The sequence below is a fragment of the Pogona vitticeps genome, chromosome 5, assembly GCF_051106095.1.
Source record: "Pogona vitticeps strain Pit_001003342236 chromosome 5, PviZW2.1, whole genome shotgun sequence".
NCBI classification, from domain to species: domain Eukaryota; kingdom Metazoa; phylum Chordata; class Lepidosauria; order Squamata; family Agamidae; genus Pogona; species Pogona vitticeps.
Window position 1 is genome coordinate 8,841,173 of NC_135787.1, and position 19,162 is coordinate 8,860,334.

At 40.9% G+C, this 19,162-nt stretch overlaps 1 protein-coding gene across 2 annotated transcripts; it reads right to left on the reverse strand.

Annotated features, from left to right (window-relative positions):
• Window positions 1-1,981: 1,981 nt before the first annotated feature.
• On the reverse strand, window positions 1,982-19,158 carry DCK (deoxycytidine kinase). 2 transcript variants are annotated; one of them, XM_020805253.3, is made up of 8 exons: window positions 16,640-19,158; window positions 15,542-15,635; window positions 13,473-13,588; window positions 11,576-11,769; window positions 8,988-9,135; window positions 4,659-4,774; window positions 4,043-4,142; window positions 1,982-3,560 (listed from the first exon to the last, which is right to left on the reverse strand). In XM_020805253.3, exons 1-8 carry the CDS (start codon window positions 16,745-16,747, stop codon window positions 3,513-3,515), a joined length of 924 nt encoding a protein of 307 aa, XP_020660912.3. In that variant the 5' UTR covers window positions 16,748-19,158; the 3' UTR covers window positions 1,982-3,512. The 2 variants fall into 2 exon arrangements, with proteins under 2 accessions (XP_020660912.3, XP_078250594.1); XM_078394468.1 differs by lacking the exon at window positions 16,640-19,158 and adding an exon at window positions 15,935-16,053.
• Window positions 19,159-19,162: the final 4 nt, after the last annotated feature.

A 19,162-nucleotide genomic window follows, 5' to 3' on the forward strand; every position in this document is an offset into this window, starting at 1 on the left:
GGTTGGTTACCCAGAATCAAGCATTGCATGCGGTCATAATCTTGTTTTAGAAATCCACCGTGAAGAACACTTCTAAGGCTCACCGCACCTAGATATCAAAGTTTACGTGTTTTAGTCTCATACAAGCAACACACTCTAGGAATGGGTAATTCTTTGGAACACAAGAGATATGTAGAAAAAGAGAGAGGGTGAAACTTCAGTTTTAATTTACAACAGGAACAAGAGTAACTTCTAGTAGCAGATATGTTTCAGATCAACTAATATCTAATGCACATTCAGAAATCAGAAGATACTGTCATTAAAATTTTGAGCTGGTGTCTTCCTTCATACCTCCACTCAACAACAAAATGATGAAAAAAGTAAAATTGCAGAATGAAATGTTCCTTTTTTTGACTAATATAGAGAAGTTATAGCTCCTCCCTCATTTTTCTGCATGAGAAAAACAGAAGCGCATTTGATGGACCTCTGACCAATTTATTATTGCTTTTCCCACCTACGTATCCACAGTGTGTCTGAGAATACCATAGGAAAATTCCACGGTCCTAGTTTTCACACACTGAACCCCAACAAACTCTACACGGTTGAGTTGTGACGGCATCGGACTGAGAGTCAGGAGATTTGGCTTGTGTTCCCCACGGATCCATGGAACTCTTCAGGTGACATCGAACAAACTGCTCCCTCAGCCTGATGTACTGTACCTCGAGTTACTGTGAGGAGAAAGTGAGAAAGCACAGCTATGCCACCTTGAGCTCACTAAAAGTAAGACAGGATATGAAGGTAACTAATTAAACCAAGCCACAAACTTTGAGTAAGCAAACCTATAGGTTCAACATAGACTACGTTTTCATTTAACACACAGGGATGTGCTTTCCTGGACCTTGAATGGCAATACCTGCTCTGCTGCCCCCAAAATATTTTTGCAAAATGGGGAGAGGAGTAAACTTTTTTTTGTAAAGAAAATTCTTGCTCCCTCTCGTGGCCATAGGGAGCAATTTTGCTTCCCCCCCCCCTCCAGTTCCCGAGTTGTTCTCACTGGCTGCAAGTATTCAAAAAAGGCGCTGCTCCACAGAAAACAAGCCCAGAGGCAAAACTGACTCCCCCTCCCCCCCCCAAAAATTAAGCAGAGGGTGATTTACAGCACACAAAGGTTGATTTTTCAAAAATTCAGGGGAGGCTCGGGGCTGGGGTCTCGCTTTGCTCAGCTCAGATTTAGCAGAACGCCTAATAGAAAAGACGGCAAGATCCACTGTGGCACAACCCATCCTATAAAGATAGGCAGGAGTGTTTAACAGCAACCACCAGCCAGAATTATGGAGGGCCAATGGACAATCTTGGAGCAGTGACACAGAGAACATGTAACGTGCCCTCATCCCCCCCCCCTTTTTTTAAATTCTTGCATCTCGGGGTCCAAGTGGGTCTATCACTGTGGGAACTCCTTGATTTGTCCAGCAGCAAGTTCAGTGTTCCTTCTGGCTACGCCATGGCTTTGTTAAGGAGATCCGACTCAATTAGTTCTTGCTCTGCATACTGTTAAATAAGCCCCATGTATGCAATGGCTGTGTTTCTACAAGGACAAAGTTTTGCTGCTTGTGAAGTCAGCTTTGAACCGGTGCAGCGAATGCAAAGAAGGTTTATGGGCTTGGGAGGGAGGCGGAGGACAGCCTGTCTCTGGATAGTTATTTATGCACAGAGCAGCTGCAATGCATGCATGCAGAAGAAGAATGACCGACAGCAGTGAAAACTGCTGACATGGTTTGTTCAAGCCCTCTCCTTCTCTGAAGACTCATGCCAGCGCAATGTGCGAAGGGCTAAATACAGAATATATCCCAGAACGTAAAGTGCACAGTACTCTCAAAATCTGCACATCTGAACAAATTAAGATTGGCAATCTCAGCTCTGTAGGGTTAAAGGAAAAAGCAGCTTTAATCCAGACTGGAAAACCCATCAAGGATGGTGACAAATGACTCGACTAACGCAGAACTGGGACACTTCTATATTTATTTCAGCTAACAAACGTTTCCAGCATGATCACACAAAATGGCCAGCAGTAACACAATGCAACCTTGGATGAGAAAGGTCCTGCTGAAGTAAACTATGTCTAGATAAAGATGACATCATATTAAAACATTGCATCTATTTACAGCCAGTGAAATAATCTGATACTTTTAATCTTTTAAAAAATCATTTCTACAAAAAATAATTTAAAATATGGTTAAGCCAGGGGCTCACTTTTTACTATTCTATGGAGATTCAAAATGAACAAGAGATGATATTCCCACAATTAGTAGATTAAAAGGTGGGATGAAAACATGACTGTTGTCTCATTTCTTCAAACAAAGGGCACACACCTTATTTAAAACTTCAGATCATCTCCGCACGTAAGTGGCAAATTCAGAGATACATAAAAAACAGTAAATGTCAACAAGGCAGTAATCAGATGCCAGGAATATGTGAACCTTACACATTCAAACCAGCTCAGGAATCTGACCACAATCCAACTTCCACTTTCTCACCTGACTACTAATTTTGCCCATTTTGACAGGTTCCGCCGCAACAGATCCCTACAAAACCAATATAAAGCAGGCTTCATGAGAAATGGGAGATTATACTCATAAATTATATTCAGTAATAATTCAGGAAGCAGTTCTAATATGAAGAAGTTATTCAGCAACACACACACACTCAATTTTTTCATTTAAAATGTTTAGGAGTATGGTGGAAAATCCTAACTGACATATTCTTGTGGCTAAGGTTTTCTACGTAAAGCTTTTGCTTTAGGCTGAAGGGGGCTGTATGATCAGACTACAACTTCAAGTCTGTAAGAAATCAGTGTATATGACTAGCTGAAACCATTTCTTTACATGGTCAAATGCTTACAAACAATTTTTGGTAATGTTACTCTACCAGAAGCAGACAAAAGAGGCATCTTAGAAAAGCAAGGAAGGCTGCCATAAAAGAACAACCTTAATTTCTATCAAAATATCCATTCCATTCAAGAAAGCTTTTCTATTGATATGGCTAACTTACACGGATTTTAAAAATGCATCGTTCTTGGATAAGCATGTTGTGTTGGACATAATGCAGCTTTGGCATCCTGTATCACATATACATGTCCCACTATAGGCAGGAGTCTCCATTCTGTGGTGTGGTCTCCCAGATAGGAGTGTGCTAATCAACATCTAAGTATGCACGAAGGATACCCGAGAAACCATTCAAATATCCCAAGAGCAGTTTTAGAGAAACCTGTGATTTTACCAGCTTTTCACTGAATGCCATGTATTTCCACAGGAATCCCAGAACTGTACTGTGTTATATCAGATTATTTTGCCATTCTCAGCAAATACTTCCTGGAAGAAGTTTGAGCACCACCAGATAAGTAGAAAACTTTATGAAAAATGTAACATGAGATCAGTACGATATTCAGCATCGAAACAAAGTTGAATCTTGCCCTTGGAGACGTTAAGCAAAAGCAGAATTGGTGATGAAAAAAGTAATATGAATATTTGGAAAGGTCAGTGTGCTTTCTTGAAAGGCTGTAAAGTGCTCAAAAATTCTTTGACCTGCAAAGACAAAAAGATACAAATATCAGTTGAATAAATGGTAGATAAGGGGGGGGGGAACCTGGTTGCTGAACATCATGTTCTAATAATCTTCTCCATCAGAACATAACTGAAAAAACCACACTTGATATATTTTGGGTTATGTGCTGCTCACATGTGCAGAGCTCTAGAAATACAGTCAACCATAAATGAATTTTGATGGTAACTATTGGAAGAAGTTTGCAATGGTGAACCTATTCAGGCAAGAAGATCTATCCTGGAAGGTCTATGAATCCTAGTGGCTCTTTTGGAGTTTTCGGTCATCTTGCAAGCAATTCTGCAAAAACCCTAGTTGATCTTTGGGATGAGGAAATGACCAATGCAGGGGACATAATTGATCCTAAGCATCACTTCCCACATTGTGTAAGCATGAATGCCTCTTGACTAATTGTAAAGATGATCTCTCTAAACCCTATAAATTAAGCATTTGGGAGCAACTTTACCTTTTCAATCATATTTTCCTGCTTGTCTTTGCTGCCTTTGAAGTCTTCATTCACATCTAGTGTTAGAATCGGTATCTCTTGCAAATATTCAAAATCCGTTCTGTAAAGAAAACTAGACATTTGAACTGGGAAATCAGACACATGGTATTTATTTCTGAAATAAAGCGTTATTTTAAGACTTGGAGCACCAATCCTATAAATTTTACTCAGAAGTGAAGTCTCACAGGGTGCAGATGTCCAAATATTTGCACCGTGCAGAGCTACCTTTGCACAGAATTCTCTTAAGCCATATTAGTTAGGGTCATCAATATTTACAAAATTATTTTCAAATCAGATTTCATATTTATAGATTAAGAAATGGCACGTATTTACTACTATTCAGCTCTTAAATACTTAGTCTATCAATGAAAAGGTTTCCAATACTGAGAAGTGCACATGCCAAAACTTGGCCCTGTGGAAATTAAAATCACCTGGCATATAAAAAAAGTGGAAGTCTGATGAACTAATGCCATCTGCACAGTGGAGAGAAGCCTGCAAATTTCCTTAAGGGATTTGTACTTTATCAGAAACTTAACGAGAACCCTGGAAAGCACATTTGCTAGAAACAGAGAATTACCGTAATGTTTTGTGCTGAAGCCAGCTTTCATGTTTGTAATGAAGTTTTTCCAGATACTCGATAGGAATGGATTGTTCTTCATCCCTTCCACGCACATAAACCCTATTCAAGCATTTCTGAGAATAAGAAAACGAGGCTGAAGTACGGTTTTCAGAAATTAAAAAAACAGCAGAGTTGCAATGAATCTTATAAGAAAGGCCAGGAGAGATTGTGCCAGAAAACTTTCACAAGATCATTGTTGCTCTTTAAACCCTACACTTGTAATTCTACATCCTCTTACCTGGATGTTGGTCCCACTGAGCTCAAAGCATCTAACTTCTGAGTAAACAAAAGCTTTTGCTTTGGTTTTGGTTTTTTTAATGTTCTCATACTACAGTGGGGTCTTGACTTAAGAACGGCTTGAGTTAAGAACATTTTGACTTAAGAACCGCTCTCATAGGAAAATATTGACTTGACTTAAGTACTTAGATTTGAGTTAAGAACTGAAAAAAACCCACGTGGGAGGCAGGGAAAGTGCAAAATTTGAACTTTCAGTTAACTGTTGGCCAGTGAAAAGGGTGCCTGTCTGCTTCCTCACTCCTCCCAGCGTTTAGAGAGTGGATTGGGAGACAGTCTTTGGACTGCCTGGTACTGTACTGCCTGGACTATATTTTCCCTGCCTTCCCTGAACCTTTCTTGACCTAAGGAAAAAAATATCCCTCTAGTGGTCGAAGGCGGAATAGCAGCTTCCCATTAGTTTCTATGAACGGAAAAGAGCAGATACGGATCAAATGGTTTTCAATGCATTCCTATGGGAAATGCAGATTTGACCTGAGAACTTTTTGACTTGAGAACTGCCTTCCAATACGGATTAAGTTCTCAAGTCAAGACCCCACTGTATTTCACATCTTTATGGCACTAGCGGTGTACCACCAGAATATCAGTTTTACATTCATTCTGTCACATGTCCTAGCAGGCAATGTTAGATCTTCCATTCATTGACTTTTTTGGTGGGAGGCCTACAATTTCAGTATCAAAGATCTTAAGTTTCCAAATGACAGAAGGGGGGTTCCAGGCACAGTTACTAAACTGTAACTACACATTGCTTCCTCATTTTTGGGTGGCAGTGGAGGTCCCTCCCCCTAGAATCATTAGCTGAGGAAGACCAGTAGTACGACTGAAGTCCTGCCCCCTTGGCTTTTCCAAATCTCTTATCACTGATCTGGTACAGAATGGATTGTTCCAACATTGAATCACCTCACCCAACACAGAGCAGCCATACTAAGTGGCAACAGCATAGATATGTTAAGGTTTCTGTTTAGGTAAAGGTTCCCCTTGACATTTAGTCCAGTCATGTCTGACTCTAAGGGGTGGTGCTCATCCCCGTTTCAAAGCCGTAGAGCCAGCGATTGTCCAAAGACAGTTTCTGTGGTCACGTGGCCAGCGCGACAAGACACGGAACGCCATTAGCTTCCCACCGAGGTGGTACCTATTCATCTACTCGCATTTACATCCCTTCGAACCGCTAGGTTGGCGGGAGCTGGGACAAGCGACAGGAGCTCACTGTTGTGTGGATTCGATCTTATGATGGCTGGTCTGCTGACCTTGAAGCAGAGAGGCTTCTGTGGTTTAACCCACAGCACCACCACATCGATCAAGGTTTGTGTGTACTAAACTGATAAAAAGATGTGTTCAGCAAAGATTTTTTTAAAGCTGGCCCTTTGCAGAAAACATGATAGGCAGCACTTTGTCTTCTGCTACAGTAAGCATTGCAGGGTTGAAACTCTCTCTTTTATCATGGGCTTGAAAGACTTGATTATCACATGTAGGACAGATGATTTCCCAAGATTGACAAGTTTCATTTTGAGGTATTCACCTCCATCAAAAAAATGAAACAAAGACTTTCTTCTGCAGCCTTCAGGGCAACCACACAAATCACAAAGTAATCCTTATCACATAAATGCAGAGAGGCACATGCAGAAGAGATGGTACATCCCTAAGTGCCCCTAACACAGAGAGCAGTCCTTCTATCCAGGACACAGACGTGCAAGGAGATTAGACATGTTAATCCTGGATGAACAGGTGACCAAGAAGCAGACTGCTCAGAGATTCTGTTTCCTTGCTGATTACAAATAACTTATTTATCAGCATACATGCCTTTTAAAATTTAAAAAAGCCCATAACACTTTAATTCAAATCTTTATTATAGACTACCTGTATTCTAACATAGAATTAAACTGCTGGAGTCTAGAATTTAAGGTGAGATCTAGTCTGCCCCCCCTCTCTCCAACAAGACTGCCAAAAGCCAGCGTGATCACGGAGTTAGCATGAAACAGTCGTGCCACAGACCTGGAAGGGTGTGAATGAAATCCCACCCTTACCAAAAAGTTCCCAGCCATCAAATTGACTCTATTGCAACCTATCGGACCATCCTATCTGATGGGATTGTTGTGAAAATAAGGTGGAATAATTGATGTGGTGAGACAGAAGGCGAGAGGGATGCCCCACTTGCTGGAGAGCCGTCCCTCCCCCACAACCAGAATAAGGAGGAGGGTCCCCAGCCAGCACCAGGACCTGCGGCAGAAGCTCAGCAAGGGACAGAAACAGGGGAGTTGACGGAGAACTTGCAGGGTGTAATCATGAGAGAGGTCCAGGAGGAAAAGGTGGGAAAAGAGAGGAAGAAGAGGGTGGAGGTTGAGGCAGGAACAGGGGAGGTAAAAAGGAAGGAGAGTCAGTTGCCGTCAGGCTGGGAATGGGTGTGGATGGAGGATGTCTGGACAGGATGATGGGAGAGGCTGAGAGTGCCTAAAGTGGTGGCAGATTACAGAACAAGAAGGGAGATTCCCCCCCAGACCCTCTTATTGGGGAGAAGCCGAGGCGAGAGAGTGGAGGAGGAGTTTGAGAGAAGGAGAGAGGAGAGAGAGAAAGGAGGGAGAGGCTAGAATGGAGAATAAGAGAGATGAGGAAGAACTACAGGGAGGACCCTGGGAGGATCAAGACCCCGAGAGACGAACCCTGTGGAATGGCGATCGGGATGACGAGACCGTGTCCTTGCTGAAAGGTTCGACAGGGCAGACTGTGAGCGACTGGGTCCCTGCTGATTGACCGGGACCATGGAACAATAGTTATGGCAACCCGTTCCTGTTTGAAGATTGGAGACCCCTTCTGGACCCGTTGGCAGAAGAAGAAAAGACTCATAATCATGTCACAGACACTTGTTTATGGTTAAATGCACCAATAAATCTTTCACCTGTTTTGAAGCCACAAAAATCTACTGATTTCTTTGAACCAAAAGAGGAGCCTAAAGCCAAATCCTCACAGATGTACAAACAAATAGAAGACAGAGAAGTGCAGAAGGCCTAAAACACGAAGGGTTAAAGTAAAGGGGTGCTCTCACCTACGCTCTCCTTCAACCTACTTTGTGACTTCTGGAAAGTCAGAGAGGGCAACGGCCTTTACAGCCTTTAGAAGTCACGTGTCAGGAACTTCTTTAGTTGTCCTTATACCTTCTGAAGTCAAAGGGGAGGCTGAGATTACAGACATTTTTGGAGCCTTACAGAAAGTGGACCTCTCCCAAAGTAAGTCCTTTAGCAGCAGCAAAGGACTAACCACTAATTCTGAAGCCTTTCAGTGGACTATATCAAACTGTCAATACTAAGCAAAAGAATGGAAGCAGAAAAAACTTCCTTTTGCTCGCTCTTATTCTCATTACCTGGACAGGCTTGGAAGATATAGCAAAGAACATTTATAGATGTTTAGGCTTTGCAGGCCAAGGGAAAATCTAGAGTAACGTATCGAACTGTGACATTTATATGGTGTTTTCAAAAAAAAAATTTTATCTGCTGTGAGCCGCCCTGGGTCCCCTATGGGTAGAACGAATGAACTAACTAACAAAATAACTAAATGTGTTCTGTGAATATACACATTTTTGAGATTTGTGGGAAGAGAGAAGGGTTTGAACTCTGCAAGTTAATACAGCTTACTTCAAGAGGTAGGCTAAATCTACTGTTTGATAATTGGGTGATTTGCTGTAGGACCGAATGTGTTTATCTCCATTGTTTCCAGCATTAGAAGTAGCAAAACAGCTTTAACCTACACCCTTCTAAATTAGTTTATTAGAATATCCAATACACAGCAAACCAGAGGCACCTTTCTTGTTGGAAACATATAGAAGTCATAGTTTCAAGCACGTAACTGACTCCACTCTCCTGAGCTACCGATTTGTACCCAATTCCATTTGGTGATCTCAGAGCTGTTTTAAAAATATATTTAAAAACTCAGCCTTGCAAGACTAAAGCCAATCCACACCTATTCTAGCATCTGAATTGCCGATAACATTTCAATTCCTACCTCAGGAGTAGCTCGGAGATAAATAATGCCATCCAGTTCAAGATGTGGTCCAAACTGTTGATTCATCCAATTGTGCCAATCTTGGTAAATAGTCCACTCAGTTTCGTTCATACAATCAGACTCATACAGACTAGATGCAAAAATATACCTAGAGAGAACAGAGAAATTCAAGTTCAGTGTCATCCCCTAACCCTTCTGAAACATACTGTTTATAAGCAGATTACCTGAGACAGAAGACAAAGAACTGGCTACCTAAGTGCTGACAATACAGCTCAACAGATTAATATTCACTGTATTTCTAGATATCTTGAGGACTGGTTTAATAGAACAGTTGATCACAACGAATATGAAATGTATTCAACATTAGAAATGTATGAATAATATGTCTGTGTGTTTAGTAGTTGCTTCACAGTTAACAAAGAATACTATTCTGAGCATATTCAAAGTGCCTTCTCATTCACAATAGGAAGGGTGACTACAAATTAAGAACCAGTACAACAGTTTACTAGCATTGTTTTTATTTCTTTATTCTTATTTTATTTGCATCCTGCCCTTTCCACAGAACTTGGATGCAAGGCAATGCTTCTGATCTTGCAGCTTCCCCATTCTTGATCAAGCCGTCTGCATGGAATGCCCTTTGTTGAACTACCAAGGTGCTTCAACAAACAGCAATCACATCATCTCAGAGTGCGATCATCCCTGAGTGCAGGACGCGTAATCATGGGATCAACCTACAGGAAGTCAGATTTAGGCTGAAAATCAGGGAAAACGTCTTAACTGTTTGAGCAGTACGACAATGGAACCAATGACCTAGTGAGGAGGTGAGTGCTCCAAAGCTGGAGGCATTCCGGATAAAACTAAACAACCATCCAGCAGACCTCCTTTGATTTGGATTTCTGCATTGAGCAGGGGGCTAGACTCGATAGCCTTAATTCAATTATTCCAACTCAATGACTCTATAGTACTATGATCTCCTCAGTCATTTTTTGCTGCACAAATGTAGCCTTGAAGCAGCTGCCTGGAGATTCCAAGACAGCTGTTTATCAACACCCAAGCCACAAGCAAAACCAAATGTATCGGCTGCAATACAAAACAAGGGAATGCCAGGAACAGAAACCAACACTTCAGCTTGCAGCCCATGACAGAGCCACTAACACCACTTGCTGCCTCCCATCACAACGCATTTCTAAACAGGGATGTATACTGTATTCAGACAAATATGCAAAAATGAACTAGTCAGGGGTATCTGTGTGTTTTCGGGGGCGATCATGGGGGCAAAGCAAAGTGTGCAGAGATAGAAATAGGGCAGAGCAGCTTGCTCACGGATTTCCTGTGTTAAACTGAGTATCCACACATGATCAAAAATTAGAAAGAATGAAGAACTCAAAGATAATGGAGAGCACACTTTCTATCTTAGAAATAAGCTTTTCCTACTAGGGATGTACTCTTTCAAATCTTTGGACTACAACCCCCGGAATCCTCCAGGAATTCCCAGACTAAATTCTAGGAAGTACAATCCAGAAACATAATTCTGCAGACCAGCATTCTGGTTATTTACCTCCATCGCTGCCTTCTGCATCCTGTTTCTACTTTTAAGAAAAGGAAGCTGCCGTAATGCTACCTGAAAACCATAGGCCTTTGGGAGGTGCACTTTATAATTCCTAATAGGAGGCAAGATTACGACTCCCAGAATCTTCTGTATCCAAAAGGTTCTCTCCCCACTGGACAATCACATAACAGCAGGGGTGACGATCAGCAGGAGTGGTTCCCCCTGGGTGTGGAGGACTTCAGAACTCATATTCTCACTGCCCATTAGGCTCTATAGACTAGAGGATGCCTACTGAAGAATTACAACGTCCAGGAAGGCTTACTACTCCTGTTTCCCAATGTAAAGTCATCAATTAAATCATCAAATTCTTGGGACTGTAGCACTAATTTCAGATCCACAGAACAGGAAGGGAGGGGGCAGATAGAATGGATAGAAAGTGTAGTAGAGCAGGCTAAATTGTCCCTTTGAGAAGAAATCAAAAATGATTATGCCCACTTCCTTTTAAAGCTCTTCACTCACTCACTTCATGGTGAATGCTTTAGAAAACTGAGAGGGTCTCTCCTGGAGGCTTGAAAAATGTAGGAAATAAAAATAAAAGAGTGTCCGTCTTTGCAGAGTGCCATGTGTGCCCTTCTGTCTTGTCTGCACCATTTAGCCTATAATCTGGCTTTGCTCCTTGCATTTCCCTGTTCACAAGAACAGAGTCTTCCCGGAGAATAAAAGCACACAGATACTGTCATGCACCTAAACAAGAATCCGGTTGGAATGTAACCAACAGGGCACAGGGCAGATTGGTCACAGTCTGTGCAGATTTACTTCTACCCCACCCATCTAGACCAAAGGTCTAATCTATTTAGGCACAAACCAGATGCAGGGGATTGTCTACACATCCTTACTTCTAAACATGTACATTTTCCGTCTAAGCTATTCTGGCCTCAGGACCACACTTCCAAGGAACTAAAAATGGAAAGCTTTTGCCTGTCAAACTGAATGGGTTGCAAGGACCAAGGGACCAAATGAGCCAAAAATACAGTCTCACCTGTCACTGTAAACAGATCTCTCAAAGAAGACTACAGGATTCTCAGCTTCTTTGAGCTTCCCCTCCAGAGAGTTGAGCTGAGCTCGAATTCTGCTCAGACAGGCATAAGCCTGGAAAGTGAAGGCCCATCTTTCTGGCTTCTCGTACATCATCTGGAGTAAGTTGCCACCACTCTTCTGCGAAGCTGTCAGCTCCTTTTCAAAAAAACAAAACAAAGTAAGCAAGACAGCATTTGCCTAATGCTCCTTTCGTCTTATGAAAGTTTCCAGTACAATTCTTAAGATATAGCTGGCCAAAACTGTGCTACTTCCAATCATTTTTTTTCTTCAGTCCATCATACATACCAAGATGGTGAGGGCAATAAAACAATGAGAAAGAAAAGTTTCTTCCTTTAAAAAAAAATATTTTAAACTTTTATTAGAAGTTTGTTCTTTATAATTGCGAGCAATGATCACCTTTACTAGTAAGAGCCTCCACGTACATAAACGAGCACTAACAAATTAGTAAAACAGGCGAGTCAGCACTGACTATACTAGTAAAACACAGAGCAAATGTCCTTTGTCATAAAGGTATGAAATTCAGCCATGCGAAGAAAAACTAGCGATATTAGATATATGCAGAGTATACATTAACAGATATCAGTTTCTAGATGTTTCATATATTTTGGTTCACATCAAACATCAAAACGCCAAACCACAGTAAGGTGAGCAGGCTTTGGGCTCATGGACCCCCTTTGCAACTTGCAATTTAGTTCTTTCCCTGTTTGGAAAAAACCATATATCTGCTGATTCAGATGCAATCATCTATGCTTCTGACATTTCCTTCAATGCAGAATTGGACTTGAAAACAAATGTTTTTATACATAGTAGTAGCTGCGGCTACTAGAAATAATTCAAATCCATGTGAATATATTTTAAAAAGGAACAGAAAAAGTATTTAAATACAGATTACTCCATTTAGAGATATTTTAGCTTCTTATTTCACTGAGTGATTATTTTTGAAAACCTGAATAGATGAGCATGGTACATACAGTATTACAACCTAGCTAGCAGCTGCATATGACCATAAATAATGGACTGTAATTAGATGTTAGGACAAGCAAGAATTCAAGTTCTTGGTTTTTAGAGAACAAGACTGTGTGCTGATGCATGCTAATTACTACTGCTTGCATCAGAAGAGCAACCAAGCAGACTCTAAAACATACTGCTTATATACAATAAACTAGGAATCCTCCAGAATTCTGACTACATCAAAGCTACATAAAACCACACTAAATCATCTTTAAAATATTTGTAAATAACTTTTCCAAAATACTTAAAAGCAAAATATAATAGGTAATGAATTCCAGACAACAGTAAAATGGTAGTCTATGTCTCAGAGCAAGATAAAATGATCCTGAACTGCTAGCAGTCTGTCTCTCATTATTTTTTTTACTTTGACCAGTAGAGAGCACTAGCATTAAACATAGGGAAATTTATTTACAGTGGATCTTTATTTCTAGCCCATTAGTTTTGAACCAGGAATGATGGCAAAAGCATATGAATTTTAAGCCCAGATAACCGTGCAGAGGTTTATACATAGTGATAATAAAGAAAACCAGTATACGGTCAGAACACAAAAATTATTCTCTATACAATTATACAAACAGAGCAACTTTGCATAAAGAAACTACTTATTTCTGCAGTTCTACTTCTGCATTTTTATTTATTGTTACCCGGTTGTTTCATTCCTTTTTTAGAAATAGACAATTTAAAACTTCGGCTTACAGCACATTATGAATCGAAAAATATATAAAACTACTGATCTAGCGTCAAATGGGGCAATTTACATTGCATCCCACCATTGCACCCTGAAGTCTTTTTCCTATCTTGATCAGATATACCTTATTTATTCATACCTCACAGACATCCTGGCAGGTCTGAACATTGCACCATCTTTCGACTGGTTCTGGAACAACTTCCCAGTCTTTGCTGGCTTCTTTGAGAATACTGACAAAAGTAGACTTTCCTGCAGCTGTAGAGATAAAAAAATATGCTTTACCGAATAATAAGATTCTGGCACTGTGATTCACCAGACATTTTTAGCTGCTGTTCCCTGCTATTTAGTGTTTGCTACTGAAATTAATATACAGTATATTCCTACGAAGTTTACCAGCCACTGATAGCCTCTATAGATTTGTCTAATGCTTTTTAAAATGTAAAGTTCTTTTCAAAGATGTAACAAGAAACATGCATGCCTTTGATTCAAGGCCACAAGTTCTTCCCAGTCACTTCCTTCCACACTGTACTTCATAGTGACTCCTCCTACAGATTACAGATCATTCATGCTCACTTCAAAAAGGGCACCACACGTAACAGATACAAACAAACAAAAAGGAGAATAAATGTGGGCATATAGAAGGTGGTATCAGTCTAGCTGTTTTCAGTGTGTCATATACTGTATACAATAAGGCAATGTTTATGGAGCATCTGATACACTTCCTCTTTGGAACCTTTAAACCAGGATAAGGAACTTTCAATCCTCCAAAAGTTATCGTTAATTCCTCTAATCGCTCACCAATGCCTACAATAGCTAGGGCTACTGAGATCTGATAACATTTGGAGGGCCAAAGAACACCCTCTCCCTGCTTTATATTCTACCTTTGTTCCTACTTTTGTGTAGCTCCTCTTTCCTAGCAGTTTCACATTATTGTGGGCATGCAGGTTTTGGTCCAGATTCTTCTCTTCCTAACCTAATCACAACACAGTATCTACTAATGCAACCTTTTGTAATAAGTATTACTGGCCATTGTTTTTAGGTATTAGGAAGTTCCTAACAAGCGTATTGGTTCAACTCACCTTGAAAATGAGCCATTCCGAGAACACATTTTAACAAACAGGAAGTGCTGAGCAATATAACCTATAATATACAGTAACTGCCACTGTTGGACTCTTTTCTTTTTTCTGTTGAGAGAAACAAGCTTCTAAGGAGCTAAATAAATGGTGGCAGGGGCGAGGGGAAGAACCTCTTTTAAATAAACATATAGTCTATCCCTGATGCACTAGCAATTAGCAAACGCTGCCAGAGTTAATGATGTAACATTTTCACTTTACAAACATAGCTTTGGGGGGGGGTGTCAAAAAGTGGGCAGTTCAGAATACATAATTTATCTGTCAGTTTTAAACGCAGGCTCTGTATATTCTCCCAAGTTCAGAGGCTTATACATTTCAAAAGTGCTAAGTTTTCTGCATGTCCTTATGATAGCCGTAGAACAGGAATGCCTTGCTATGCATTTTCCTGTCACAGTGTTCCCCCCCAGCAGGATCCGGTCTTGCGTAAATAAACTAATAATAATTTCCAGAGGGAAGTTTGTGTGTTGTGGGTCCTTTTCCTTTTTTTCCCTTTTGGCAGATGGGAATGCAAGCAGATACACAGCTGCGTTTAATCAGGCTTCCTTTACAGTTTAGTTTAACGGTTGGATTAAGAAGTTGTACTATATATATATACTATATATATATATATATATATATATATATATATATATATATATATATATATATATATATATATATATATATATATATATATATATATATATATATATATATATATATATATATATACATACATACACACACACACACACAGCTTTAGGAAACAGGTTCCTTAGAAAAACACGACGAAAAGGCTGAGTTTTTTTTCCTACAAAAAATATGTTTAAGGATGTACCAATCAATCAGACAGGAAACAGCACCCACCTGCTCAGGGAAGCGACAGGCAGATTTCCGGGGCTACGAAGGGTGGAGACCGCCGCCCCCCCCCATCCAGGGGGCTTTCTCTCATGAATGCCTTCCCTCTTCCTCACCTCAAAGCCGGTTCCCACAGAAAAGTAGCTGACCCACCCCCACCTTACCTTTTTCCAGACAGTCCCACTATGAGGAAAATACCGCCCGCCGCCCCCCCCGCGCCCCCACCAACTCCTCTTACCGATATTGCCTTCGATAGCGATTTTCTTGATGCCGCTCTCGGCCCGGGGCCGCTTAGGGGGAGTTGCCATGGTTACCGCCGGACCGGGCAGCCGCTGGAGAAACGGTGGGGACAGAAGGACAAAAATCAGCGAGAGGCGCTTCTTTCTCCGCGGGAAAAAGAAGTAACCCCCCCCACCCCTCCCCTCGGCGGCGTCTTGAGCGCGCCAATCCCCTTTCGCCTCTGCAGCCGGCGTTCGAAAAGGGCGCGGGGTCCTTCAGGATTGGATACGCCGCGCGATGACGTCACCGGCGAGGCGCTTTTTCTCTCTCCCCACCCTCCCCGCACGCGGGCTTCCCTCTCGTTCCCACCCGCCCAACGGCCCCCCCTTTCACTGGTCTCTCCCCTGCCTACAGGTGCCCGGAAGGGTCAGAAAGCATTCAATGAAAGAGAAAGCGTTGCAGTTCGTGAAAAAAAGAAAGCAAGCATCGCTCCTCTCCAACCAACCGGTGAGGAGGCCGGCTTGGAAGGGGAAGGGAAAATGAAGCCCACGCCGAGCAACGGATGCAGCTGCAGCGGAAGCTGTTGAGCGGAGAACACATCCGCCGGCACAGACTTCCTGTGCGGTTGCCATGGCACCCAACCAGACTTTTAGGCCAAGATTTTCTTCCTTGGCCGATAGCCAGAGAAGGTGTGTGTGGGGGGGGAAAGAGTCAAGGAGAAATAAAACTGAACTAACAAGGAAGCTGCGTCCCTGTTTGATATTTTGTCTCGGGGTTTGTTTGGTGGGTGTGTGTGTGTGTGCCTAAGAAATATTAAGGGCAAAGGTTTTTTATAACCGCTTTTGAGAGAGATAAGTTTCTTATGGTAGAAATACTCTCTTCGGGCCAAGTGCCATTTCCCTCTCAGATCCTTGTAAAAAAATAAAAATAAAAACTTTCGTGGGTGGTTTCAATAAAAATTAAAAGCAACGAAATACGGGTATTTAGTGCACTGATAAAATAATAAACATGGAAACTAACATAGTATAAACCAGGAGCAGAGAATGAATCCAATAGCAGCGGCTCACAATGGCAAGGGAAATTTTACAAACCCCAGCTTTGAAATATGAATACTTACAGAGAGTTTGAGATTAAGATACAGCTGCATCAGATCTTCACCCTGCCTGAAAAATACAACAGACACAAGGTGTGTGTCTCTGAAGGAGAACAAAGAGACTCTTGGCATCTTAAAGGTTAACAATACCTGATATAAGTATCTGTATTTTGTATAAGCCCACTGCTTCCGGTATTCTATGCAGGCTAAGAGACCTACCCTGTGGAAATATCTGGGGAAGGCATTCGAAACCTGAGATACTGGGACTTAAAATCTCTCCTCCTCAGGAGCTATCCATGACACCTAATTTTCTGGGAGAATCTTGGTAAGTACATCCAGCACAAGCCCTTAGTAAACAAATTTTTTCACTAAAATTCCCTGAATCCTTCAGCAGCCAGGTTGGCTGTGGGATTCTGGGAGTGCAGTCCCCTCCTCCCTCCCATAAATAATAATTGCTTGGCTATAAATTAGTGTCTGGCTTGAGGTGTGATCAGAGCCTAGCAACTAGCCACTTAGAACCTGCCCTTTGAGTTGGGCCCAGAAACAGGTTTCTTAAATATGATTTCCCCTGAAAGAATTAAAAGTATAACCTCAACTTCAATTTTCTTTCCTATTTTAATCTTGTGCTTCCCTGTAGGGCAGGGACGTGCCAATCTTATTCTTTGTAAAATGGTATGTATTTTTGAGTTGCTACAAAGAGAACAATGAAGTGCGAGGTCAATCAAAGGTGCCAGAATTTTTTTTTAAAAAAAAACTGGTTAACTAAGTTTTGTTAAGTTAGATATAAAATATGGATAATGAGCCATGGAAAGAGATTTTAGGTGGCTTTAAAAAATAACATTACTGTTGTGCATACAGCATGTAATCTTGGATATTCTTTGAATGGTAAGAGTTGGAAGGGACCCTATAGATCATCGAGTCTAGCCCCTATCAAGGAGGCACAGTGAGGAATTGAACCCCCAACCTCTGGCTCCACAGCCAGATGCCTAAGCCACTAAGCTATGACTGTATGAGTCTATCAAAAGATTACTGTGATTATACTTTAATTTATATGATTCTGTTATTTTTAATGGATTGTCATTAAAAAAAACTTTTAAAAAAAGGAAAGTTGAGATACAGAACACTTGAGATATTGGTAAATAGTAGAGATGGGAATGAACCACCACTTTTGCAAGTTATCGCCCAAAGAGGAGTTTGGCACTTCAAAGCATCACTTCCTCCAGCAGCGCCTAGAAGCAGCAGAGCAGGGAAGCTTCTAAGTGGGCACCCACCAGAGGAGGCAAGGGTCTGAAGGGCCAAACACCTGCTCAGGCAATGAATGAATTGACAAACTAGCCATTTGTGCCCATCTCTATTAAATAAATCTAAGCTTGAGTCCCCAAACTTCATTGAGATTTTAAGCAGTTTCCTGATTTGAAACAGCAAATGCTGATGAACATTCTATTCTCACCAAGATCTTGCTTCTTCAAAGAAAATAGCAAATGTGAAACAAATGCTGGAAGAGTAGGAAAGCAAAATACATGTAATTAGTTATCCATGGAAATTTGTTGTCTAGACTGTTGTCTTAGGCAACCATACTGCCCAAGAATTAGTGGTTGCATGCAGTAAAGGCCAACTTAACAGAAAATGCAAGCTATTATTGAAATTGTGTAGAAATTGCTTTTTAATCTTCAGTCACCTTTGGGATCAAAGTTACTCAGGCTATTCATTACAGGATCCGTATTTTAAAAGATTTACAACCTTGCATGGAATATGAGGATGCATACATAGGGTTTCTAAGCAGATTTCAACGAACCCAGGCTTTGTCAGTTTCAGTGTGGTTGTTGTATCATGATACGTGTTATCTTTAGATGGCCTGCCAGAAACCCAGCCACATACATCTGCCCTGGAACTTATTCACCTCATGAATACTATTCTGGCTACTCTGGAAACAAAACATAGCATGTGAGATTATACAGTACCACAGGTAGTTTGAAGGGGAAAGACAGCCTGTCCAAAGTAAATAATGGGTTTGGAATTTAGCTATTTGCCTCGTCCCAGATCACCTCTTAACAAGACATATCTGGCAAAAACAAAAAAATTAAAAATTAAGGCTAAATGTTGCGGCACCTTAAAGAACTAGCCATTATATTTTGAAGTGAGCTTTTGTGGGCAAGTCCACACTTCCGTCTGAAGTAGACTTGTCTACAAAAGCTCACATTAAAATAAAATTGTTTTATTATTTTGCTTTTGCCTGATATACTAGCACAGACTAACACAGTTACCTCTTCTGAAATGCTCAATAAACAGCTACGGAAGACTTCAAAGGCTTTAAAAATTGGTACCTTACATACATGTTGTATTCTTTCATAAGCCTGTTTTCTTTCTCATCAGCTTACCCCAAACGATTTTTTTAGTAGTTCAGAAAGTGTGCCAGCTCTCTTATAAACATCCACAACTACTTGCCTAGTACTAACCTTTATCAACTTCACTTGAACTTTCTTTTAAATAAATATGTGCAGGTTTATTTATACTGAAAGAGCTGTTTGTTTTGAAAGACTTTCTGGT

What these genes read in the sequence shown, in the direction of transcription:
- DCK (XM_020805253.3), bottom strand. Translation starts at nt 16,747, where the DNA reads ATGCCAAGAGTCTCTTTGTTCTCCTTCAGAGACACACACCTTGTGTCT. An exon ending in CCTGCCAGGATGTCTGTGAG is followed by an intron (nt 11,770 to 13,472) that starts GTATGAATAAAT and finishes TTTTTTGAAAAG; the next exon opens with GAGCTGACAGCTTCGCAGAA. An exon ending in AGGAAAATATGATTGAAAAG is followed by an intron (nt 3,561 to 4,042) that starts GTAAAGTTGCTC and finishes TTGTCTTTGCAG; the next exon opens with GTCAAAGAATTTTTGAGCAC.